Source organism: Camelina sativa, chromosome 16, assembly GCF_000633955.1.
Source record: "Camelina sativa cultivar DH55 chromosome 16, Cs, whole genome shotgun sequence".
Taxonomy (NCBI): Eukaryota; Viridiplantae; Streptophyta; class Magnoliopsida; order Brassicales; family Brassicaceae; genus Camelina; species Camelina sativa.
The window spans coordinates 27,433,272-27,458,273 of NC_025700.1; the positions used below are offsets into that span (position 1 = coordinate 27,433,272).

Here is a 25,002-nt window from a genome sequence, read left to right on the forward strand (position 1 = left end):
GTTCACTTTCTCACTGTCATTTCAAACTCGTGTAACACAGAACGACCCATTACTAACATCCCTAAATGCAGGTTACTTATCTACTTCCCATATATGTTTTGATTTGCTAATGAGTCTTTGCGGAAACTAGAAATTTTACTGTTATGTGTTGGTATATTTACTTCTTAACCTATTTTTAGGTTAGATGTCTTCCTCACTATCTCTCACTCAGATTTTGTTTATTTAGTCTAGAGAGACAACAAGAGGTGTTTTCCTTAATCTTCTACATTGTTAATCTTGGATAATATTCTCTTACAACATTACAACTCTTTTCTACTAATACATCAACCTTAACCTAATTACTATAGCTCTTTTAACCTAATAAATCAACATTACAACTCTTTCATTTATATGATATTCACATTCCTATATATATAAAAAAAAAACCTAATTACTATAGCTAACCCACTAAACCCTTTTTCACATCTTTCAGGATTTAATCTCTATGATTCAATCAGTTTCGCCATAGGAAGGAAATGTAAAAATGTTTAATGATTCACATATGCAGATACAAAGTGATGCAGCTTTTGACATTTAGTATATAATTCCTGAATGTTCTATTTCTGACGAACTCTGTACTTGCATAACAAAAAAAATACAAAAAAAAATTGCAGAAAATTTGAACAAACGAACATGTCTTGTTGATTATATATTCTCCGCTGCAAACAGAGATAGAGATAAAATATCTATTGCCATTAGTAAAAGCAAGCTCTGCTGCAAGTACAAAAACCAACCACGATTCCGGTACGTTGGAGCCTTGGAGGCAGGTTCCTCATCGTTTGATCCTTTCATATATACTCAAACTTAAAGTCGAAGAGGGCAAACGTGAGTAAATTTCAGGTAGCAAGCATTATAGTATATATATTTAAAAAAACATATGAAAACTGTTGATGTTATTTCTCAGGCAGATAAAATTACATTTGGTTATATTATGTTACACTGGGGCCCTGGGCACATTCTTATCGTCATTATAACAACAACAAGATTTTCCGAAGTAACACGTGCCATGACTATAATGCATTTCATTACAATACACAAGGCAACCTAGTTGCTGTGAGGAATGACACGCCATTAATTGGATGCAAAACCTATTCTCCGTTATTTCATTACCTATTTATTAATACAAAAGAGTACACCAATATCAGTATTCATTTTCGGAAGGACAAAATCATGTTCATAACTAGAAAATGGGCCATAAAAATACACCAATGAGCAATTCATACAAAAGATAAAAATATAAAACTGGAATTTGTTTGCTCATTTTGTATTAAATGTTAAAAATTGCCAATAAAGATAAATACGAAAGGAAACAAAGAATTTTTTTTCTTTCAAATGAGAGTGAAAGAAGATGCAAAAAAAAAAAAGAATTGAAATATGTCATTTATAAAGTCTAGATCAAATTTACTAATATAGTATAGTTTACCTATTGCGTATCCACCGCTATTTGGGGCATTAGCAGTAGTTATTTGACAATGAACATTAGATACGATGAAAATGATTGTGAAAACAAATGGGATTAGACTTGTTATGGTGAGAGCCATTTGTTTTATATTGTTTTTTTTTTGTGTTTGTTAATGAGCTCCTCTTTACATAGGTTTGATTATATATAATAACACAAATATACATAAATGGTAATTTTCCTGGTCAAAGTGTGAAACTATTATAGTCTTTCTATTTAATTTCTATAGATTCAGAGTCTAAAGAAATTAAATTCTTTCTTTATATAATTATATTAAAGAGAACTACACTGAATGTTTTTGATTTTCACCTAATTATGTTTGAAGACACCGGTAATATCATATTAATAGTTATATATGTAATTAATTTTATATTTGTTTATAATTAAATATTAAGTTGGGAATAAGAAATGCAATAACATTGATATATCTTTTCAAAAATGTCACTAGCCTAAAATCTTTTTTTTTTTTTAAATGCACCTAATTATTTGGTATTTGCCAATTTCACCATTAATAACAAGTCTTCAATTTTTCTGTTTGAGGAAACTCGAACGAAGGTCTATGGACGAAGATACTCTCAAGACACGTCCAATACTTTTTCTGTTTGAGGAAACTCGAACGAAGGTCTATGGACGAAGATACTCTCAAACAACATAATGTGTATTAGACATACTTTTTCACATGTTGTAGATCTTTTACTTTGCTTTAGTTTTTTATTCAGAACATATGAAAAGTGTGAAAATAAACAGATGCCGATGAATATCGATGTTTATTCATCATTGAGGTTGTCTTACATATATACAATAAAGATCAAACAGAAACAAATAATCTAAGAGTATCTGCAACTATCTCCCTCTGTTATGGAGCTTGTTACATAACAGATATTGTAAAAACAGAACAAGAATCGAATATACGTTTGTAAGATAACCGGTTGTAAACCAGGTTATCAAACCACTCTCCAATAAAGTGCATGTTGATACAATGTTATAAGAAAAACCAAAAAGTCTCGATGGTATTTTTTAAGCAGATACTACATTGGGATGATAACAACAACATCGTTCTCCTGCAATGCAAACAGCATAAGCATACTGGTTGTTATGACAATACACAATGCAACCTAAGGAACGATCGCCTGCCCCTTTCGATGCACACGCTTTTAATCTGATGCAATACTCAGGCTTCTTCCCGAAATCACGATCTAGTTATTGATAAAAATTAGTAAACCCATATGAAATGGGGTATAAGAAATAAGAATAGACCAATACATACAAAATTAAATACATAAAAATGGAACATAAAATAAAAGAGGATGCAAAAAAAAAAAAAACGCATATGCCGGTATATATATAGTTTACCTATTGCGTATTCCGGTATGCTCTTGCCTGGGGCACTAGCAGTTGTGGTATGACAATGAACATAAGATGTAATGAAAATGACACTGAAAACTAACGTGATTAGAGTTTTTGTGGTGATGGCCATTTTTTTATTCTTATGTTTTTCTCAATGAGTTCTTCTTTACTTAGATTGATTATAAATAATAATACAAATATACGTAACTGGTATTTTTTTCCTAGTTAAAGTTGTAAATGAAAAAAAATCTTTCAATTTATTTCTTATAGATTTATATCCAAAAGTAAATCTTTATAGAATTGTAGTCAAAGTTGTAAATGAAAAAAATCTTTCAATTATTTTTTACCTAAATAGGTTTGAACACTGAATATGATATTTATTATTTTATACATAGTTATATATGTTTTTTAAAAAAAAACAATTGCTCTATCATTATTTAAACTTTTGTTTTATAATTTGCAAATTTTTAATGATTTTATGTTCTCTAGGCTTCATTTTAAGTGATGTTTAAAGTTTTTACATACATATTTAAAAAACATAAATTTCTCATTTCACGCGAATGGAGTTAAACTACAATTTGCCTAGATAGAGCTATAAATTAAATTGGAGGATATATGTGTCGAAATTCAATCATTGATTAATCCTCAAATTTGGAAATAGGAATCTGTGTTTGAGAGAACAAAGTGGAGAGTTGAGCCATTGAGAAAGAGATCGTCACAAGGAAGGAAGAAGAAATCAGATTAGAGGAAGGAGACAACGGGTAATTGGATTTGGGTCAGTTTTTATTAGCCCATTAGTGGTCAAAGTCATGTTGAAACAAATTTGAGCGCTTAAGTTACCAATCTTTCTCAGTTCCCTTGGTTTCTAGGAATCCAATTGACAACAATAACTCAAGTTCCCTGGAAATGGCCAAATCTAGTAGACACAAAAGACCTTAGCCGCTTTCAAATAGAAATAGTCACCACGATCAAGAAAGCTTGAAACGTCTCTCTTTCGAGCGAAGTCTTTCTCTTGTTTTTTCTTTTGTTTGTTGTTTTTTAATAAAAGAGTCTTCATCTAAGAAATTTTCAATAAATATGCTTTTGGAGGTTATAAATGAGAATTCCAACAAAAATAGTATATATATATATATATATATATATATATATATATATATCAAAACATATGAAAATTGTTATTTTTCAGACAGATAAAATAACATTTAGGTGTTGACTGGTTCTCCCGCTACCTCCCGCAAACGCTGCGTTTGCGGGTGGTAGCGGTTGCTAGCGATTGGAACCAATCACATAAAACGCTCTCAATCGCTCCCAACCGTTTCAAACCACTGAATTCCAAAGCTGCTTTCCGCAAGCGTTTGCGGTTGCAGGCGATTGCGGTTGGATTTTTTTATTTTTTTAATAAAAAAAATTAAAAGAAATCAATGATAATGAAATTCTTTTGTGTTATATCTTTTATCTAACTATTTTACTCATTAAGGATGGGAGAAAATGAAGTACAGATACGATTACAGAGATTATAAAATAAACAGTTAAAAGAAAATAATATTCCAATTAACAATAACCCGGAAAACTTGATGTAAATTTAATAACACATCGCACATAAGTTCAAAAAAATCTAAATAAATATAATATTTCATCAGAAATTCTAAAAAAATAAGATTATTTGTGAAAAATATTAAAACAAATCACCAGTGACTCTTCTCAACTCTCACTTAACCATTTCTACCGATGCAACTACTGACCCACGATCTAAGAGAAAAGAGAAAAGATCTACGATCTAAAGCATATGTTTTGTCATTTATCAAATTACTTGATTAAATTTTTGGTGAAAAGCCTAATGCATAAAGGAATAAGTATTTCAATATGAAATTTATTTGTTTTTTGAATAATTATTTTAGATTTTTTTAATAAATTTAAATTATAAAACAATTTTAATTAAAAATTTGTGTTTTAAACATTTCTATATTATATATCACATTTTATTATGTTCCAACCTCTATTTCACCCGCTGGTCAATCAGTCGTAAACCTCCCGCAAACGCACTAATTTTAAACCGTTAAACCAGTCGTTCAAAACGCTTAATAACGCTTGAAACTATAATCGCTCGCTTCCACAATCTCCCGCAACCACATCGTTTGAACCAATCAGGCCCTTAGTCATATTATGCTACCATCATCATAACAACAACATAATCCTCCGGATAAACACTCGCCATGATCATATTTTGCTTCACTACAAAACACAAGGCAACCTATTTGCTGTGAGGACTTACACGCCACTGAATCGAAGCAATAATCATCCTGCGGAGGTTCATAACCTATTTATTAATACAAAAGAGTACACCAATATATGAGTATTTATTTTCGATAGGAAAAAATCATGTTCATAACTAAAAAATGGGTTATAAATATACCAATGACCAATTCATCTAAAAAATATAAAATATATAAAAATGAAAAAAGAATTTGTCAATCAAACACTAATTAGAAACTAACTCCAAGATTGTTAGTCCAAATTGTACAAATGAAATTGTTGAAATTAAAGTTTTTTAGAATCCAAAGCAAAATAATCCGCTTTGAAATTCGATGATCATGAAATTTTGGACAAAAAGAAGTGAGGGAAGACGACCCAAAGAGTTTTGAAGTCGTAGAAAAGATGAGAAAAAGAGGACCAATCGTTAGGAGCCAAATGTTAATTTTTTTTATATTAAATGTTAATTTTTTTAATAAAGATATATAAGAAAAGAAACAAATTTTGTTTTTTTTTTTTAATCTTCAAGTGAAATGAAAGTGAAAGTGAAAGACGATGCAAATAAAAACATTGACATATGTCATTTATGCAGTCTAGCTCAAGATTACTAAATGGTTGGTATAGTTTACCTATTGCGTGTCCACCCACCCCTATCTGGAGCACTAGCTGTTATTATTTGACAATGAACATAAAATACGATGAAAATGATACTGGAAACAATTGCGATTAAACTTTTTATGGTGATAACCATTTTTTTTATATTCTTTTTTTGTGTTTGTTAGTGAGCTCTTCTTTACATAGATTGATTAATATATAATAACACAAATATACGTAGAGGATATTTTTCTTTGTCAAAGTTGGAAAATAATATAACCTTTCTATTTATTTTCTATAGTCAAAAGAAAATTACTTATTTCTTTAATAGAATTAAATTGAAAAGAAAATACATTGAATGTTATTGTTTTTCATCTAATTACGTTTGACCAGGGGTAATATGATATTTATAGTTCTATAACATATACTATATATATATTAGTTATTTTATATGTTGTTTTAAATTTAATATTAAAGTTGGGAAATTCAGAAATGCCAATATCTTGAGATATCTTTTTAAAAATGTCACTCGCCTAAAATCTTTTTAAAAATGCAACTAATTATTTGGTATTTGCCAATTCTAATTTACCATTAGTAACAAGTCTTCAATTATTTTATTCGAGAAAAAATCGAACGAAGGTCTAACTATGGACGGTCATAGTTACAAAACAAGACCGTTGATTTTCCAAGGTCACACTATTGGTAAATAGTTGAAATCGAAGACTTGATACAAAATCAATGGACGGTCACACTATTTGCCAATTTTAATTTACAATTAGTAACAAGTCTTACAAAATCAAAACAAGAGCTATGTTGCAGCTTTCAAATAGTCACCATGATGATGACCAAATTTAGAGATAGACCATTATGAAAATGAATCGAGAATCATACATGATGAAATGATGGGATCTTACCCTAGGGAGAGATAAGCTTCTATGGATGGAAATGGAAGTAACAGGCAAATGAGAATGGTCTGATTTCAAATGTATAGGAGTCTTCTATGTAGTTTCCATCAACAAATATGGTTATTGAAAAACACTCACAGCAAGATTTTACGGTTATGTTACAAATTCCTAAATAAAGGAAGAATCAAATCAAGCAAGAGCGTTTAGTTTCTTTTCATAAAGTTTTGCCCGTCGAAGAGCATCTAATGCCTCAGATTGTTTCCCTTCACGTTTCAGTGTCACAGCTTTTACTTTCTCCGCTTTGATGCTTTCCACCAATTGACTTCTCTCTTGATTATTATTACTATTATTACTCTCCTTCACTGGGTTTGGTTTCACAGCAGCTTGTGTTGTGCCTGATTTGCTCACCGATGGGGGATTTATAGGATTGTCTAATCCGATAGCTTTAAGGGCAGATAAGAGTTGAGGATCGAGAAAATCTTCCACTGCTACATCGTCCACTGGTTCTGGTTTAGAGGATGTTGAATCTTCCAATTGAGCTTCAAGAGTTTTGGCAATTTCAAACTCAGCTTCAGCTTCTTGCATTTTACCTTCCCTCCGAAGCTTCATGGCCTGACGTTTGTGACTTAGTGACTCTTGCTGCAGCTTAAAACGGTCACGACTAGACATTGCCTTTGGAGCTGAACTTGAAGGACTATTCTCTTTCTCTCGAGCAGGAGGATCCTGCGTTGTAGAAACCATATTATCTCGTCCCATTTTTTCAGGAGAGGGATCTTCTCTTTCTTGTAGTCTCCTCTCCAACAATTTTGCTTGTTGCAATTCCTTTTTGGCTTCACTCATGTTTCCTTCTCTCTTAAACGCAAGTGCCTTTATCTTATGAGCCAGAATTTCTTGTTTAAGGTTGCTCTGAGGAGATGTATTTTGAACCGCAGCTGATTGAATACTACTGGGCTCTGACTCTTCACGTGCCACTCTTTGTGCAGTGCCTTGATTGTTTCCTGAGCCAAAGTCTGACTTGGTCTCAGCATTTCCTTTTTCTGCATGAATCTCAGACCTCTCAGAGTGCTCACCAGTCAGCAAATCCATCATACTTGGTTGCTGCTGGCCTGGTTGAGAAACAACGTTAGAGGAACCGGATTTAGCAGGGGAGATAAAGTCTCCTAACAAGTCATAACTATTTTGAGCAGTATGAGAAACACTAGCAGATTTTACTGCTTTGTCATCCATTTGCAATCCAACTAATAAATCAACGTCCATATAGTTCTCAGGGTTTTTTGCAGAAGCTGAGCCTTTCGACTCCATCATGGGGGTTTCTAGCTCTGCGAGTTGTGCCTGCAAAACACTGGCCTTACTGTATAATTCATCAGCCTCTCCAGCTTTCCCTTGACGCTTGAAGGCAAGTGCTTTCCTTTTCAAGTCTAGAAGTTCTCTTTGTATTTGTCCCTTGCTTTTGGCTGCTATCCGTGGACCTGTTGACTGCATAGAACTTAAGGCAGGTTCACTTTTTTGGGGTTCTTCATCCTCCCATCCCAAATTCTTAAGAGTCGACAATAATGCTGGGTCCTTCATATCATTTTCTGTAACGCTATCATCTCCTTCATTGATCCCACTAGCGGCAGCAATATCACTAGATTGTTTTTTCAGCTGATCATTGTCAGCATAAAGATTCTTGCCTGAATCAATCTCTATTATCTGAGCTTCCAATATTTTTGTCTGGTTCAGAACTTCCTCGGCTTCATCAACATTACCCTGTCGTCGCAAAGTTAAAGCCTTTCTTTTCATCCCTAAGAGTTCTCGTTGTATTTCAGCTTTACTTCTTCTTGGTTTGGTAACACGGACTTCATATGCACCTAGAGTTTCTGTTGTTTTCCCTGGTCGAGAACTAACTGGGTCAGATTTTTCTGATGAAGAACCTGCAGGATTATTATCTTCCTCGTTCCAACCTAAGTTCTTTAGCATCGACAAGTAACTCGGATCATTTAACTCCTCATCTTTTACACCCACCTCTCCATCATCATCCATAGAATTAATATCAGGCAGATCATTTCCAAGATTTCCTTTTTCACGAGTGGCCTTCCCCACGGCAGCTAACTTTGACGAATTGTCCAGCTCATCAAGCTGATTTTGGAGAACTGCTCCTTTCTTCAATTCTTCTTCTGCTTCATTAAACTTTCCTTCCCTTCTCAAAGTAAGCGCTTTCTTTTTCACTGCAAGAAGTTCTTTCTGAATCACTAGCCTGCTTCTCGGAGGAAGTTTCGGACTCGTGTCCCTCTCAGTGACAGTTGTTTCAACAGTTCGTGAGGATGTATAACCAGCCTCTAGTTCCTTCTCAAGTAATTTTGCCTTCTTTAGTGAAGCCATAGCCTCTGCGACATTTCCAGCTCGTTTTAGATTAAGGGCCTCTCTTTTCAATGTCTGAATTTCAGCTAAACTTTCATCTCTGTTATTTGTAGTGTGGATATTCTCACGGTGTCCAGGATCCTCAGACCAACCCAAAGATTTCAATGCAGCAGCGATTGCTGGATCCTCCATATCTTCATCTGTGACATCATATTCACCATGAACTCCAATATCATCTACATTTCCCACAAGATTACTAATGTCGAAATCATGGCTCCCCCCGTCATATTGAGCTAACAGATCATCTTCTTTGTCGTCATCCATACTATTAATAAGTGCAGATAGCTCATCGTCTGATTCATCAGCCCCACCCAAAAGTTCCTGCTCTTCAAGTTCCCTTTCCAAAATTTTAGCCCTTTTCAGTTCCTCTTTAGCTTCCGTAAGCTTCCCTTCACGTTTCAAGGCAAGAGCCTTTTTCTTAAGGGCAATAACCTGACTCTTGTCAATTCCCCCACTCTTCTGAGGGTTAGCCCTTACTGGAATTTCACGGAGAAGAGACGAAAACTCTCCCTCCAAACTTACAGCTGCTGGTTTTTTTTCTTCATCGTCAGACCACCCGAGCTCCCTCAGCTCAGCTGCCAAATCATCATTACCTTTACCCCCTTGACGTGGAGGCTTTTGCGATTTGTTAGACTCTTTCGTCGCAGCCTTGTTCTTCGTCTCGGGAACATTTCGCGTAGAAAGTGCCCTTTTCCGGTCCCTTCTAATAGAAATCTCTAATGCATCAGCCTGTCTCTCAAGTTCCCTCCCTCTCTTAAACGCTTTCAAAGCTTCATCAGATTTCCCTTCTCCTTTAAGAACCCTGTACTTATTCTTCTCTTCTACTGCTTGTTTACGCAAATCTTCAGGACTAGCTGAGACAGCATCCAACTCCATATCTTTGCTGCTACTTCCCAATTCTTTAGGAGCAATCCTGTCAGTACTAGACACTGATTCCGAAGAAGAAGATACATCAACATCAGATCCTAAAATCTCACTAAGAACATCATCCTCATTCTTTAAATTCCTTTTAGAACTACCTGCTGAACAAATTCACAACCTCTATAAATCCCAAAAACTAGCAGATCATCGATAAGATCAGTAGTGAAAACCTAAACATAGGTATGTTTACCTTTAGCAGCTCTGTTTTTGTAACCATGACGCAACTCAAACCGTGCAGCTTCTTCAAGTTTTTTACATGGTTCACATATACGCACAGGTGAGTCACCTTGTCCACGTAGTGACATCCTTTGCTGAGTGCAGCTTCCACAGAACAATCCCCCACATCTCCGGCAATGATGCTACAAACCAAAACAAAAATTACATAAAACTCACTCATAAACCTTATCTCTATCATTAAAGCGCATCAATCGAATGAGACTATTGCCAGAAACAGATCATTCAAATGAAGTTTCCCGATACAACGGGGGAACAAAATTAGATCCAGAAGACTAATCGACGAAGAAACTCTAAAAAGATTGGCGATAGCGATAAGCAAGTGAGAGAAGACGAAAGAGTAAGAGAGAACCTTGCGATTGATGAAAGTGAATTGAGAAGAACATCCTTGACAATGAGAAGCATCAACGACCCAACTATTTCCTCTTAGAGATGGCTTCGGAGGTAATCCGATCTTCTCCAACATTTTCTCGTCTGATTTCTTCACTTACCTCCGCCGCGAGACGAATTTGATTTTGATTTTAATTTCACCGGAAAAAAAAAAAAAAAGAGTAAAAAGATCGAGCAGCAGATGAAGAAGAAGACGAAGAAGAAGAAGACAACTTTTTCTCTTTACATATTTCCCAGGAATAAAATAATAATAAATGTTTTTTCTTCTAACTAAAACCTAATACGATGACGTTTTGTAAAATTTACTTAAATCAAATACGGTGCCGTTTAACTAAGGATAGACTTTATTTAAAGTAAAATTAAGCAAATAGACGACGAAACGAAAGTGAGAAAGAGATAAAACCCTAAGAAGAATCAATCGCTTAGAGACGATAAAAAAAGGTCTTAAAAACTCGATTTGTTCAAGATGATCGTCCCAGTTCGTTGCTTTACTTGTGGAAAGGTTTCGTTTTTTTCTTCTCTTTATCTTCCGATCTCGATTCGTTATATATATGTGACAAATCTCTCTCTATAGGGTTTTTAGAATTGAGATTTACGAAGCTTTTTTTTGTTTTGTTTAATCTATGGTGTTTTAGGTGATTTGGAATAAATGGGGTACATACCTTGAGCTTCTCCAGGCTGATTACGCTGAAGGGTATGTATATATAGAGCGATCTTTTAATTATATGCTTATTAAATTTTGTCATAATTTATGAGAGAAATTGTTTGGAAGAACATGAGATTCTGATTGTTTATATACTCGAAGAGTTTTCATCTTGTCTTTGTATAGACGAATATTGATAGTTTTATATTTATTAGTGTTCATGTTTCTGACATTATATGTAATTAAAACGAGAGTATGAAACTCGTATCCGTATAGTCCTCTAAAAGATGAACAATAGAGGGAATATGATAATAGAATGGTTTGATGGTTTAAGATTGAATTTTTGTACTGTATGATCATCTTGAAGTTTTGTAGATGTTAGCTCTCTTACTAGAAGCATGAAGGTTGGTCACTGAAAGTATTTGATTCTCTTGTTTTCCTCTCTAGTTTAAATCTTCATCCCCTTTTGTTTTTAGGTGTTAAGCTACATATAATCTTGATCGAGGTTCATAGATGTTATCTCTAGCTGTTACTAAAAGCATGAAATCATGTTACTGAGATGTTACAAGTCTCTTATTTTGTATCTCTATTGTAATCTTTAGCCATTTTGGTATTAGGTGTGTTAAGTTCCATGATTTGGCTTGTATAATTTCTCTTCTCAAATTGCGTTTTTTTTTCTAACTGCAAATTTGATATTTGGTTTTGGAATATGTAGTGATGCTCTTGATGCACTTGGGTTAGTCCGTTACTGCTGCAGGCGTATGCTTATGACTCACGTCGATCTAATCGAAAAGCTTCTAAACTACAACATTAATATCTCTACACCTAGTTCTTTTGCCATTGCACGCTCTCTACGTTATCTTCGCTTCTTATTTAATTTGTAAATTTGTTTAATTTATTTGAACTACTTTTTTCCTTGCAGCTATGGAGAAATCTGATTCCAACTTAAAAAGATGCACTACAAAAGTGAAGGAGTGATGCATCGATCTCATGCCCATCCATATGAAAAGGCTTCTCTTGCCTCTCTCTCTCTCTCTCTCTCTCTCTCTCTCAATAATAAACCTCAATGTTTCAAAAATTTGTTGAGTTTTCTCATGTTCTTGTGGGGTTTTAGAAATGTAGACAACCTTTTGAGCCACAAATAAAGATCAAAGCTATATAGTAGATTCTGTCATCTATTGAATTTTATGTGATTGTTTCAAGGTTTTAGAAGTAAGAATAGGCTTTCCCCGAGAAACAAAAACCAAAAAAAAAGAAGTAAATAAACCATATTTAAAAGGAAAACAACAAGAAACATATATGCAAAACACAAATTTTTAACAGTGTCCCGCTATAAATCTGAAAACTTTATTCTTTTCGTCGTAGTTGTGATAATGTTCTTTCCACGTAAATAAAGAATAATAAATTTTCAACTTTGTGCATGTAGATGAACTTAGAGGAGTTCATGGACCTGGAACAGATTACTGTAATATCTCATTGGTTGGTTAGTGAAAGAGTTGATGTTGTAGTGATTGACAGAAATTAGTAGTAAGCATGTTTTTAATCTAGAATTCGATAAAAGAATGGAAATTAAAAGGCTAATACAACAAATTTTTTCGATAAGTTCAATTGAACACCAAGAAACAGAGGATGTTTAAATATAACTGACTATGGCAGGGGCTCAATGTAAGTAATTGAGTTCAAAGTTATAAACTGATAATATTGTTGGGTCGATCCAAAGATCGATCCCTCCAAAAATAGGCGTATGCCACTTAAGCGTGGAGAGCACACGGTATTCTTTAGTAAAAGGCGAAAGAATAGTTCGCTTTGTGCTCACCGCATGGCTGCGTGATTTTTAACCAAAGACCAAGACCCTTCTTTTATAAGCATCTTTCACTACTATCAAACTCTTAGCTATCCGATGTGGGACTCTCTCCCTAACGTATACTTCTTTTTACTCTTACGCCGTCGTTTCACTGGTGATTTATTCTGTATACACTAAATCCATTTCCTCGTATTGATATTTCAACGAAATCAAAGAATCATTATGGTTCGTCTCCTGCATCTAAGCAAATTAAGGTCGCATCGTCACTGCTCGGTTGCTACAATCTCAATAACAATGACAACATTACTAAAATTTCGTAAATATGAAAGACAAAATTTCGTGTAATGTATTTAAGTAGTCTTTCAAGTCTTTTTTACTTGAAGACTAAATATACAAACCAGCTTCTTTAGAGTAATAGAATTTTAACATGTACCTACCATTGCTATATCAACCGTGCTCGAACCATCTTGTTATTTTAAGTTCATTTTAAAGGTATGTAATTTTTATGTATTCAAAAGATATATAAAGTCAACCAACATAATTATTTAAAGCCATTATTATAGGAATGAGAAAGAGATCAAAGATCTCATATACTCATAAATTCCATTCTTACATAACAAAAATTAAGAGTCTTCAGCTTTGATCAATCCTTTTGACTCGAAGTATTCTATCATCTGATCATACATCTCATTGATCCCATATTCGAATCGAAAGCCTTCATTGATGATTTTTTCCGAAGAAAGCATCAATTTCGGAATCGACAAGCATTCTTCGAATCTGCCAGATTTCACAACAAAAATTGATGAGAAATATGAAAGAAAGAAAATAAAAACTAAAATTTCCATCAAAAATTTGTAATTTCTATTGAGAAAAAAATGTAATTTCTATTGAAAGAGATGCTTACTCTGACAACACATTGTACTTAGGATATCTCTGTCTGAGAAAACCTGCAGTTTCTGGAACACTTGTGTTGTAAGCACAGCAAATGTAGCGACCAGAAGCAGTTTCTTTCTCCGCAAGAAACATATGAGCACGAGCTAAATCATCTACGTGAATAAACGAGATCGAGCCAGATAGCTTCTGCATCTCCTTGAGACCGGTCAGATACATTTCTTTCCCTAACAACAACACCAAATCATCTTTGATTTCTTATCGTGAAACAGGAGAGGATAAAATGGTAAAATTCGTACACTTACCGGTGATTAAAGACATGGAGAGAGATAAACTGCTCGGAGGATCGGAGAGGAGAGAGTTCCCAGCGATCAGTGCCGGAATAACAGTAACGAGATCGATGTTATTCTCTACCGCAAATGCCCAAGCTGTCTTCTCTGCTAACAACTTAGAGACCGGGTAACCCTAGAAAAAAAAAACAGAGAAGCAAGTTGAGCTGGTTTATATAAGAAAAACCTATCTTGTGTCACAAGAAATTGTAGCTACCCAGTTTAACGGTTTCTCCTTTCTGAGGAAATTAATGTCAGTCCAGTTATTCTCGTTCATCACAAGTCCAGGTCCAGAAAGATTGTTGATGGAAACCGCAGCAGCTGAAGAAGTGTAGATCACACGCTTGATAGACTTCTTGACGCAAGATTTCAACACATTGATCACTCCTTGTATCGCCGGTTTGATCATGTCTTTCTGAACATTGAAAATAAAAAAACACAAAGGATAGCTTGAAAATGTTTCTATTAGAGTTAAAAAAAAAAAAAGGATGCACATTCTGTTTAAGATAGACCTCAGGATCTTCTGATTTAAAGTTGATCAGCGTTGCGACATGGAAGATGTATTGACAGCCCGTGAATGCGGAATCAAAACTCCCTTCATCGGTCAAATCCGCCTTGAAGATCTTGAGGTCTCCAAGTTCTTGAAGTGGCCTAAGGTGAGCCATTTTCCTCTCATTTGCTGCAATGTTTGATTAAAGAGTCACCAAACATTCAAAATACTTTAAGAGAAGAAGAAAGAAGAAAGTGAAGAACCTGGATCTCTAACTGTGGTGTTAACTTTGTAGCCACTTTGAAGCAAATGCTTGATGAGAATTGAAGCCAAGTTTCCTGTACCACCGATAACACAAGCTTTCCTCGTTGGGGTGGGTGTTGAATTCTGTTCCATGATTGTATTCTGATTTTTACAGTTTAGAACAGAAAGATTGAGACTTGGTTGTTATGAGTTTAGGGTCTTGACACTTCTATATAAGAAGTAAAGTCTTCGCTCATTTGGTACAACCATTGATCAATAGAGCTTTTTTAGAAGGTAAGCACGTGTGCTTTGAGATAACAACTTCTCTTACACCTAATAATCAAAAAAGACTCGAAAACTTTATTGACTTGCTGCTTTGTTATCATCTACCAAGTTATCTCAATACTTTGAGTTTTGATGATTGTCACAAAGCAATGTAACGGAGATTAAAAGTAAAGAATGCTTTAGAAAAAGGTTGTTTTTCTTCGGGTTTTTACCTTGCCGATCTTAAAATGAGTTACATAAAAAAAGTGAAATTTTTTATCCCCAGTTTGATCTTTGTGTTGAAGTGTAGGTTTCAACATCTTTGCAGTTACTAATAGACGAACACCGAATGTTTCTGACTCAATACTACCAAACTTGTCCGTTTAATTTAACGTAATTTGCTATGTTCTTGTTCAAGTGTCACATTAAGAGGCCTCAAGCCCATGGTATTTTATAATATATAAGCTACAAATCCGAAGTAGAGAGATTAACAAAAATGAAACCACATGAAAAAAAAACCAGAAAAGTTACATAGAAAGATCAAAGGAAAGAAGAAGAAGAAGAAGATGAGTAAAAATCCTAAAATTCGAAACCAAAAGGAAAGACATTGCAAATTCAATTTTAGTTCAAAAAACCGATTAAATCTATATATATCTAATGGCTCTTCTTGTTCTTAGAAGCTTCAACAATCATAGATGTAACCTCATGCAAAAAGTCAGTCTTCTCCATCACAAACTCCAACTCCTTAGCTTGCAACAACTTCAACTTCTCTTCAACAACCTTCTTCGTCTCAACAGGCAACAAACTCCACTGTCGCTTCACATAATACTCATCAACACCGCAACCAGCAACCATTCGAACCAGAGACGAACTCTCAAACAAATCAGATTTCCTCGAACCACCACCTCCATGAACAACCAAATCCATATCATCATCATCATCACCATCTTCATCCATTTTACCATTAGGTGAAGAACCAGCATACACCAACTCTTGCTTAACGGAACCAAGCTTCGTCTTAGCTTTACTCTTTTTAGACACACCGTTAGACTTAACATTAGACTCAGTAGCAATCCCTTCAGGACCCCAAATAATCTTTGCCAATTCATAAGCTTTCTGATCATGAGGTTTAGCAAAACTAGGTTCAACACCATTCTTAACTTCTTTACCCATATACTTCTTCCTCAAACTCCTAAGCTTATCCATGAATTGATTCTTACTTACCTCAAAGCTTATATCTTTCTTGATGAAATCGTAATACCCATTTGAGTCTTCATAAGGAGACTTCCCTGTATCAGCTTTGAAATCGATCATCCCCTGTAACACAGCAATCTCATCATCTTCCGTCCATAGTCTGTGAAACCCTGGTTTCTTTACACTCTCTTCTTCTCCTCCTCCTGAAGTAACCTTCTTGACTCGCTTATTAGCTGTAGCTGAAGCTGTCGCCGCAGCAGCTTCACTCGCTGGGCGTTTGGTTCCTCCTGATTTAGCAGCCGGTAAAGCTAAAGCAGCAGACGAAGTCGGATCCTCTTTCTTCTTGAGATTCACTGAGATTGTTTTGCCAGATCCAGAATTGGGAGGGTTCGTCGATTCAGAGTCCGAATCTGTTTCAGTCTCCGATCCAGAATCCGATTCTGCGACGACGGTGGATTTAGATGAAGCGGCGGCGGCGGCGGAGGCGAGGGATTTGATTGGAGCTTTGGAGGATTCGTCATCTTCAGATGAAGAAGAGTCGTCTGAAGGCTCACCAGCTTCTGAAGTCTCGATGTCGTCGTCGTCGCTTGAAGAAGCGGATGGTGGGTCTTCCAAAGGATTGAGCTTTTTCGTCATTGGAGCTGTGAAAAGATCGAAATCGAGAGAAAGAGAAGGTTTTCAGGGTTTGTGAGAGCGTGAGGAGGAGACGACGGCAAGAGAAAGGGTGAAGGAGAGGAATATAAAAAGGTGTGAGCTTTTTAAGTTTTTAAGTGTTTGCTGTCTTCCATCCAATAGATCTTTTATTTTTATTTTAGGGTTTTTAAAATAATTATTTATTGGGTAATTTCTTTTTTACTTTTGGGTCAAAGAAATTCGGAAATTAAATAGTTTCGTCGCTTCGGAAAATATATTTTGTTTCAATGGAATATGACTTTTTGGAATTTATTACCTTCAAATCATTAAGAAAGATTAACACATAATCGTTTACACCGCCGATAAAGATTAAACATTAGTTATTACTCTTTTGTAGCAGATTAAGGTGTGTGTAAATTATTTGGGCATTCATCCCTAACTTATATTCTTCTTTTATCTGAAGTAAGTCCAAGATGTGTAAAATGCACATGAATCACTAACAGGCCTAGAGCCCATTTTTCCCCAGACACAATTAGCTCACAAAAAAAAAAACATGAGACTCGTGAATCGTGATGAACACCATGGTCCATGACTTTTTTTTTTGGTAGGAACACCATGGTCCATGATTGTTGGTTGTCTTTTCTTTTTTTCTTTTTGGGTATGAATGTAAAATTTATTTAGTGTACCATAAAAAATTGTTTTATATTAAATGCGTCCATGGTTTTTATTGTTTTGAATAAAGGAATTTAAAAAAAAAAAACAACCAGAACCAGAGACGGAATCCGTCTGCATAATTTGGTTGGTTGCAATTTGCAAATCCTTTAACGAGAGAGACAATTTGGAACCATACGATCAATGTTGGTTTGATTTTTTTATCACTTCAGGTTAGTCATTTGAACAAGTTTAATTTTCTTTGTTATTGGTCAATAACTTAAGTAATAAATCGACTTTTGTAAATGATTTTTCACTGGTCCAAAACATAACATGTGAAGTTAAAGAAATATGGTTCAATGCATGATCCTTGTCTTGTCCCACAAAACGCCATACTCTTGTGCTCTCAAGTACATTCAATATATGATACCAAAATTGTTCAACAATATTGTAAACCAAAAAACAAACAAGAGCCATAGAGTGTGTTTGAATTTACCGCTTTACCATCATTCTAGGTAATACCTCTCTTCTTCTTTTTTTTTGCTTTTGGTTTTGGTTTCTCTTGTAGTGTCGAGTACGATTCATACAGAGACAACCTCTTGTACAATTCAGTCGGGAACCCTAAGCATCTCCAACACCAACTTTGTTCACCAAAAATCCTACTGAGTTGTTGTTGTTGGAGCTGATTTGATTTTTGTGTTAGAATTATGACTTTCAACTCCAGGAGATGAAATTTAGTTGGGATTATAGCCACGACCTCAACAGAGTCTTAAAATCATGGGATGACCTAGACAAGATCATCGTCTAGGATTTTCCAGGATTTTAGGGTTCTGCTGATGGTTATGGCTTTAACCTGAGTCTTTGTTTGCCTACAAAACTGACACTCCAAGGCTACCTTAGATGTTCATTAAGGCACCAAAGGTATTGTCCGAATTGGCTCTATTAATATGACTTACACTCTGTAAGCTCGAACTCGTTAACATCGACTTGTTCCTCTGTTTTTGCTCTGTTTTTGTTTGTGTTTCTGTTTCTGAGTGGCACCAAAACCATTTTTTCTCTTCTCGAGCTTGGTTTCTTCAAACCCACCTCAAATTCTCCAATTCCACCAGAATCCTAAAAATCCTAAACCTCGTCCACTGGAACTCATCCGGATTGTTGTTGTTGGAGATACTCAAAGTACACTCCAACATCTCCGACATCAACATTAGGCCTCGTCTTCTCTTTGGTAGTGTTTCCGGCGTAAGCATCTGATGAGCTAAATATAAGAGTACTTATGACAGGTCTCTTTTAATCTTATGCTTATAATTCGCTTTATAACCAAGAAACCAGTTTAGCTTATGTTGTTTTGATTTCTTGGGTCAAAAGGAACCGATTGTGAGAGTTGATCTTTGTTGAGAAGAGTGTCCCCAAGTGCTTTAATCCAAGAACTTTTTTTTATTTATGAGTAACTCAAAAGTATAGTTCAAATTTCCTTCTCGTAAAAATATAGTTGCCAGATTACCAAAAGCGGCAATTGTGGACAGTAGTATTATGACAATTATAACTTATATAATTTGATATTAAAATCTGAGTTTAGGTCCACAACATAACTTATTTTGATCATATATATTCGAATGCACGAGATGTGCATTCTGAATAGTGAATTTAAAATCATACAAAAGAAAGAAATAGAGAGCTTTCTTAACTTCTAAATGACAAGATGAATGAAAGAGCAAAAACAGGATGATATGATGATATACACATCTATTGTGAAATAATATTTAACCAAAGAAACCAGATTTTTTTTTTGTCTCAACATGGTAACTTGAAACCCATGTAACGACCAGAGACATAATCATTCCAAACATCAAGAGCTCCGTAGCTTGTCATCAACACAATGCTCAATGCCATGACGATACCAACCGAAAACACGATGATGGAAGCCCTTCCATACTCGATTATAACCTTTTGAACCACCTTTAGTCCCACGAGTGACGCCACAAAACATATAACCGCGAATATACTTGCGGTTCCAGTATGTTCCATGCCTAGTAATAAGTATTGGATCGCAGACATTGTTGATGAAAACAGAACCATGAAAGAACATGTCGCTGCAGTTACCTATATAACAAACAACAACAAAAAGAACAGAGTGATTTTAACTTTAAGCCTAAGAAAAAAAGAAGCAAAGTATTTTCGGATCGAGCCAAGAACTTGAACTACCTCGGGAGCGATACCGACTTGAAGAAGAAGAGGACTAATGAGCATTCCACCTCCAATACCGAAAACACCACCCAAAACTCCAGCTAAAAGAGCCATTACAGGAAACAAACACTTGTTTGATCTTGCTCCATCATTTGATCTCATATCTTCTACATCCTGCAACCACAAAATTGTTTTCGGGCATTCATCAATTCTCTGTCTTTTCGAAAACTAATCAAGTGTTTGTTGGAGTTACGTTTTGTGGAATCGAACCTTTACTGAGACTTGGTAATCGGATGATTGTTGGCTTTGAACATTGTCACTGAAGCAAATCCAAAGAGTAAAGAAGAGAGTGAGTGGTATTTGAGTCGATGAGAGGAGCCAGTAAGTGATTCCACATGGCTCGATCGATATGATTCCCTGAATTTGCAAAGTATGAACTGTTAATAAACCAACATAATAACTCTAGTTAATCTTATTTTGGTTTGTGGTTACACTAAAACATGTTTGATATGGTTTTGGTTCTAATGTAATCAGTCGGATTATTAATTTATAATCATGGCGGTTTGAGTTTGTTTTAAACATCATAGTTTGATCCGGTTTAGTTTTTTTTGTTTGTTATGGTTTTCCCCAAAATTGGTTTATGAGAAAAACAAAAATGAAGTCGAATCCAAACGAAAGTGACAAAAAAAATCTGGACGGTTCAAAAGAGATTGTTTGTATCTAGATTTTCAAAAAGAGAATCTACCCTACCCATAATAATAATAAAATAGAAATGAACCTATAAAAGTTCTAAAAATAATGTAGATATCTATTTTGTAACCTAGAAATGTCTATTTTATATATACATTTGTAATATATAATATAGACATTTTATATATTACAAAATGTATAAAATGTCACTTGAGAAAGTACAATAAAATAGTAGCCCAAAGCATCTTTGAAAGGGTAAAAGGAATCTAAAAAAGTGCAATGACTGACTCTTAGGAAACGATCGTAGGAAGAAAAAGACACGTAAGTATTGTTCTTTTTTTTTTTTTGTCGTGCTCGTAAGTATTGTTTCACTTACGACCGATCTCAAAAAACCAAAACATTATTGATGATGGCCTGTCTTTCACGTGAACAGGTTCGCTATCGCTTTTATATATATAAAAAAATGTTCTCTATCATTTTCCAAACGCATCTTCACCACGTGATGATACCACAAATTTAAAGAAAGAAAAGATATATGTCATGAAGGTAGATGAGAACAATTCAAACGTGTTTCATTTACTCCTCATTAAATCTTAGTCGTAAAGTTCACCTAATTACACCATTAACGTGTTTTTGACATATCTGTATAATCCTAGTTTAAGCAAAAATAAATTAATTGATATATGAAAATGAAACTCAAAATTAGCTTTAGAATACACGATTTTTATCTTACAGAATCATTATTTTATCATGACATGTTCTTTTTTTCCTTTAATGGTAAGAAAATTCTTTTCAAGAAACAGTTTTAGAAGTTTCGGTTAGAGAAGGTACATATAAGTGAAATGAGATATACAAATTATCCAATCCAAAAAAAAATGTGTAACCAAAAAAACTGATGGTAACTTGTAAAAAAATTCAACACAACGAGAAAAAATGTAGTTTCATGTATATTGAGATAATCATGAAAACCAAATAATTTTTATTTCTGGATAAAGTTTCAAGCCTTTTTGGCTTTTTCTTTCCTTAAAAATACTGTGTTTTGTTGTCTGTCTCTAGTCTATTTTGTCAATTCCAAATTTTGAACTTTTAAGCAGATCTTAAAAAGTCATTAAATACGGTTCATTAAATGTAACAACTACTTACTAATAATTGAAATTAAATGAAAAACTTTTAATTACCTCGCCGTATTTGTTTCCACGAAGAAGATAAACCGCAAAGTAAGATAACCAAATAATCACCAAAACTCCAAGCTTAATCCATGGAAACCTCTTTGGTCTCTCATAATCCAAAAGTGGCAGTTTCAAACTCTCAATCTTCTTCTCCTCCTCATCATCTTCACCATCGTCCACTTGACTTGATGATTCTCTAATCTTCACCATCGCTGATTCCAATCTCCAATAATAAATCCCATTTCCAAAAGTCTTCAACGTGGACCACGCAAGAAACACGGCAAAGAGAATCGTAATCAACCAGTTGGGAAACACGAGATTACATATCACTCCAATACTAACACCAAGAAGCATACATGGTTCCAACAAAAGAGCCAAATCGAAATCGATTAGGGTTTTGCCACCAGATTTAGGGTTTCTAACGAATAGATTGCATCCCACGTTAGCTATAGATCCACCTGTGACCATAAAAGCTGAGAAGCTTGAAGCTGTTTTTAGATCAAGACCTGCGACTATTGTCATTATCGGAACGTATAAACCTCCACCGCCTATTCCACCGGCGCTTGAGATAGATGAAGCGAGGAAAGAGAGTAAAGCTGCTATGATTGTTGATGTTGANAGCTTAATCCATGGAAACCTCTTTGGTCTCTCATAATCCAAAAGTGGCAGTTTCAAACTCTCAATCTTCTTCTCCTCCTCATCATCTTCACCATCGTCCACTTGACTTGATGATTCTCTAATCTTCACCATCGCTGATTCCAATCTCCAATAATAAATCCCATTTCCAAAAGTCTTCAACGTGGACCACGCAAGAAACACGGCAAAGAGAATCGTAATCAACCAGTTGGGAAACACGAGATTACATATCACTCCAATACTAACACCAAGAAGCATACATGGTTCCAACAAAAGAGCCAAATCGAAATCGATTAGGGTTTTGCCACCAGATTTAGGGTTTCTAACGAATAGATTGCATCCCACGTTAGCTATAGATCCACCTGTGACCATAAAAGCTGAGAAGCTTGAAGCTGTTTTTAGATCAAGACCTGCGACTATTGTCATTATCGGAACGTATAAACCTCCACCGCCTATTCCACCGGCGCTTGAGATAGATGAAGCGAGGAAAGAGAGTAAAGCTGCTATGATTGTTGATGTTGAGAACTCGATTCTTGGTTGGTTGAATTTTTCTGTGAAATTTAGGTATGAGCTTGTTTGGTTGAGGAATTGATCTATGGGGGAGAGAACTGAAGGCTCTTGTTCTGCGATAGATGGAGTTAAAAAGATCAAGAAGGTGGTGAAGGAGAGAATCACAGGGACGAAATTGTTTCTCATTTTTATAAATGGGGAGTTTTGGTTAAGTTTCTGAAAGTTTTGGGGGTTTTTTAGAAGATTTTTGGGAAGTATTTGTGTGTGTGTTTGATTTCTCTTTTATAACTTTATATAGAAGAATTGGAGAGACGATCAGAGAGAGAGAGAGAGTGATGTTTTCATTTGTTAAGTAGAAAGTGAAAGAAAATAAAAACAGAAATAGAAAGATAAAAGGGGCAAATCAACTCTTGGCAAGTGGTGAGAAATTAAAATATACACCCATTATTAGACCTTGTTGGCATTATGTTACTTTGTTCCCACCATTATTTTTTATTTTTGTTCAAATGTAAAGTAATGTATCTAAACCATACAAATTATGGAGGGGGACTTTGATTTTCATAGGATCCACTAATTTTTTAAAGTGAGAGATATTTCTAATTTTCAAAGTTTGTCAAAATAATTATATTTTTCAACAAATAATTCTGTTAGTTAACACAAGTAACACTAGATTTCATTTTCTGCAATTAATATAATTTGAGTTCATTTTACGTTGAATATTTGTAATAATATTTTTTCAATAATTTGTTTAATTTTTGAGTTCAAAGGGAAAAGAATAATATATTTTGTATCACTTTTATGATTGATGATATGAAATTATGAATAAAATCAATATTTTACTCCACCAAGTATTTTTATTAATTTGAAATAGTATTAATTAACCTTCTTCATTTTAGCTTACATGCGAGTAGATGATTCCGGATTCTTTGTATGATATATAGACAGTATACCTGGAAACTTCTGGACTTCACGAACTGCCCAGTATTAATTAAAAGTTACATTTTAACTTGGAAAACAAAAATAAACAAAAAAGATTCAAGTTTAACTTTTTTTTTTTTTGCTTTTTATATAAAGGTATAACCATGATTTGCTCTTTTACAAATCCAAACATGAAACACCTTTTTAAGAGATAATCTAAAATGTTGATATATAATAACAATATTCTTTAATTAATTAATTTTGATATATTGAAACCCATATAATATAAATATACCGACAAGCCAAATGTAAAATGTAATATATTTGAAATCCCCATGTTCCGTCCGGCCACATGGAAACAGTTTGTTTTTTGTTATGTCAAAATGCCAACAAGCAAATTTCTATACCATAATAAAACCCACATGCATGTTAATCTTGTCAAATACGCTTTTTTTTTTGTATGATGAATAAATGTGTAAATGTTTAGTCGAATGATATTGAGACGAATGAGACATTCCCGTTTCATTTTTCCCTATATTAATGTAATTCAATAAGTATGTAGGTAATATTGTCAAATCAATGTAATATTTTATGTGAGAGTAATGGAATACTTATCTTTAAAGTCATGAGTTGCCTGAAAAAAAAAACTTATTGTAATATAATGTCTGGTATTATGTCGATCAACTTGCAGCTCACATATACGACCAATTGATAATCATAATATAAATATATATCAATGGTTGTCTATGTATTTGTCTGTGGACCCCTCACTTATACGCCGTCTAATTTGATCTGATAACCTTTTCTGATGGAATTATTTGTTTTCTGATCTATACATACGTACGTTTCTTGCTCTGAACTTTTTTATAAAATTAAAAGACGTAGTTAGTTTGTATGTAAAATGATGATACGTACGTGACCCACAATCTAATTATCTGGATACGTACTAACTATGTTGATCTTAAAGCTTCACCTGACAAAAAGAGATCCTTTAATCGTGCTATAAAATCTTAACTATCCAACAAGATAACTTTTTATATAAACTTTTTTAGTTAGTATAATGTGGATATTAGTATAAGGTTTAAAATACGAGATTAATATTATTAATTAAACTGGAGAATAGAAAACTATACACGTACGCATTCCACATCACATCTACATTATAAATTATATAGTGGTCTCTGATACTGATTTTTTTTTTTTTTTTTTTTTTT

At 34.3% G+C, this 25,002-nt stretch overlaps 5 protein-coding genes across 7 annotated transcripts; 1 reads left to right on the top strand and 4 right to left on the bottom strand.

Moving 5' to 3' along the window:
- LOC104752824 lies at nucleotides 6,642-10,725 on the bottom strand. 2 transcript variants are annotated; one of them, XM_010475080.1, is made up of 3 exons: nucleotides 10,502-10,725; nucleotides 10,106-10,274; nucleotides 6,642-10,016 (listed from the first exon to the last, which is right to left on the bottom strand). In XM_010475080.1, the coding sequence occupies exons 1-3, from the start codon at nucleotides 10,613-10,615 to the stop codon at nucleotides 6,784-6,786; spliced, it is 3,516 nt and encodes a 1,171-aa protein (XP_010473382.1). In that variant the 5' UTR covers nucleotides 10,616-10,725; the 3' UTR covers nucleotides 6,642-6,783. The 2 variants fall into 2 exon arrangements, with proteins under 2 accessions (XP_010473382.1, XP_010473383.1); XM_010475081.1 differs by having other exon boundaries at nucleotides 6,642-10,013; nucleotides 10,502-10,718.
- On the top strand, nucleotides 10,935-12,098 carry LOC104752825 (DNA-directed RNA polymerase subunit 10-like protein). Its single transcript, XM_010475082.2, has 3 exons — nucleotides 10,935-11,041; nucleotides 11,175-11,233; nucleotides 11,898-12,098. The coding sequence occupies exons 1-3, from the start codon at nucleotides 11,006-11,008 to the stop codon at nucleotides 12,064-12,066; spliced, it is 264 nt and encodes an 87-aa protein (XP_010473384.1). The 5' UTR covers nucleotides 10,935-11,005; the 3' UTR covers nucleotides 12,067-12,098.
- Nucleotides 13,610-15,129, bottom strand: LOC104752826 (anthocyanidin reductase-like). The gene is made up of 6 exons (XM_010475083.1): nucleotides 14,960-15,129; nucleotides 14,719-14,885; nucleotides 14,424-14,621; nucleotides 14,183-14,342; nucleotides 13,891-14,104; nucleotides 13,610-13,763 (listed from the first exon to the last, which is right to left on the bottom strand). The coding sequence occupies exons 1-6, from the start codon at nucleotides 15,090-15,092 to the stop codon at nucleotides 13,610-13,612; spliced, it is 1,026 nt and encodes a 341-aa protein (XP_010473385.1). The 5' UTR covers nucleotides 15,093-15,129.
- On the bottom strand, nucleotides 15,622-17,157 carry LOC104752827 (probable transcription factor At1g61730). The gene has a single exon (XM_010475084.2). The coding sequence runs from the start codon at nucleotides 17,031-17,033 to the stop codon at nucleotides 15,858-15,860; it is 1,176 nt and encodes a 391-aa protein (XP_010473386.1). The 5' UTR covers nucleotides 17,034-17,157; the 3' UTR covers nucleotides 15,622-15,857.
- On the bottom strand, nucleotides 19,253-23,178 carry LOC104752828. Of its 2 annotated transcripts, none has more exons than XM_010475087.2 (5): nucleotides 22,435-23,178; nucleotides 21,734-21,888; nucleotides 20,136-20,282; nucleotides 19,884-20,039; nucleotides 19,253-19,781 (listed from the first exon to the last, which is right to left on the bottom strand). In XM_010475087.2, exons 1-5 carry the CDS (start codon nucleotides 23,054-23,056, stop codon nucleotides 19,473-19,475), a joined length of 1,389 nt encoding a protein of 462 aa, XP_010473389.1. In that variant the 5' UTR covers nucleotides 23,057-23,178; the 3' UTR covers nucleotides 19,253-19,472. The 2 variants fall into 2 exon arrangements, with proteins under 2 accessions (XP_010473389.1, XP_010473387.1); XM_010475085.1 differs by having other exon boundaries at nucleotides 21,734-22,337; nucleotides 22,878-23,172.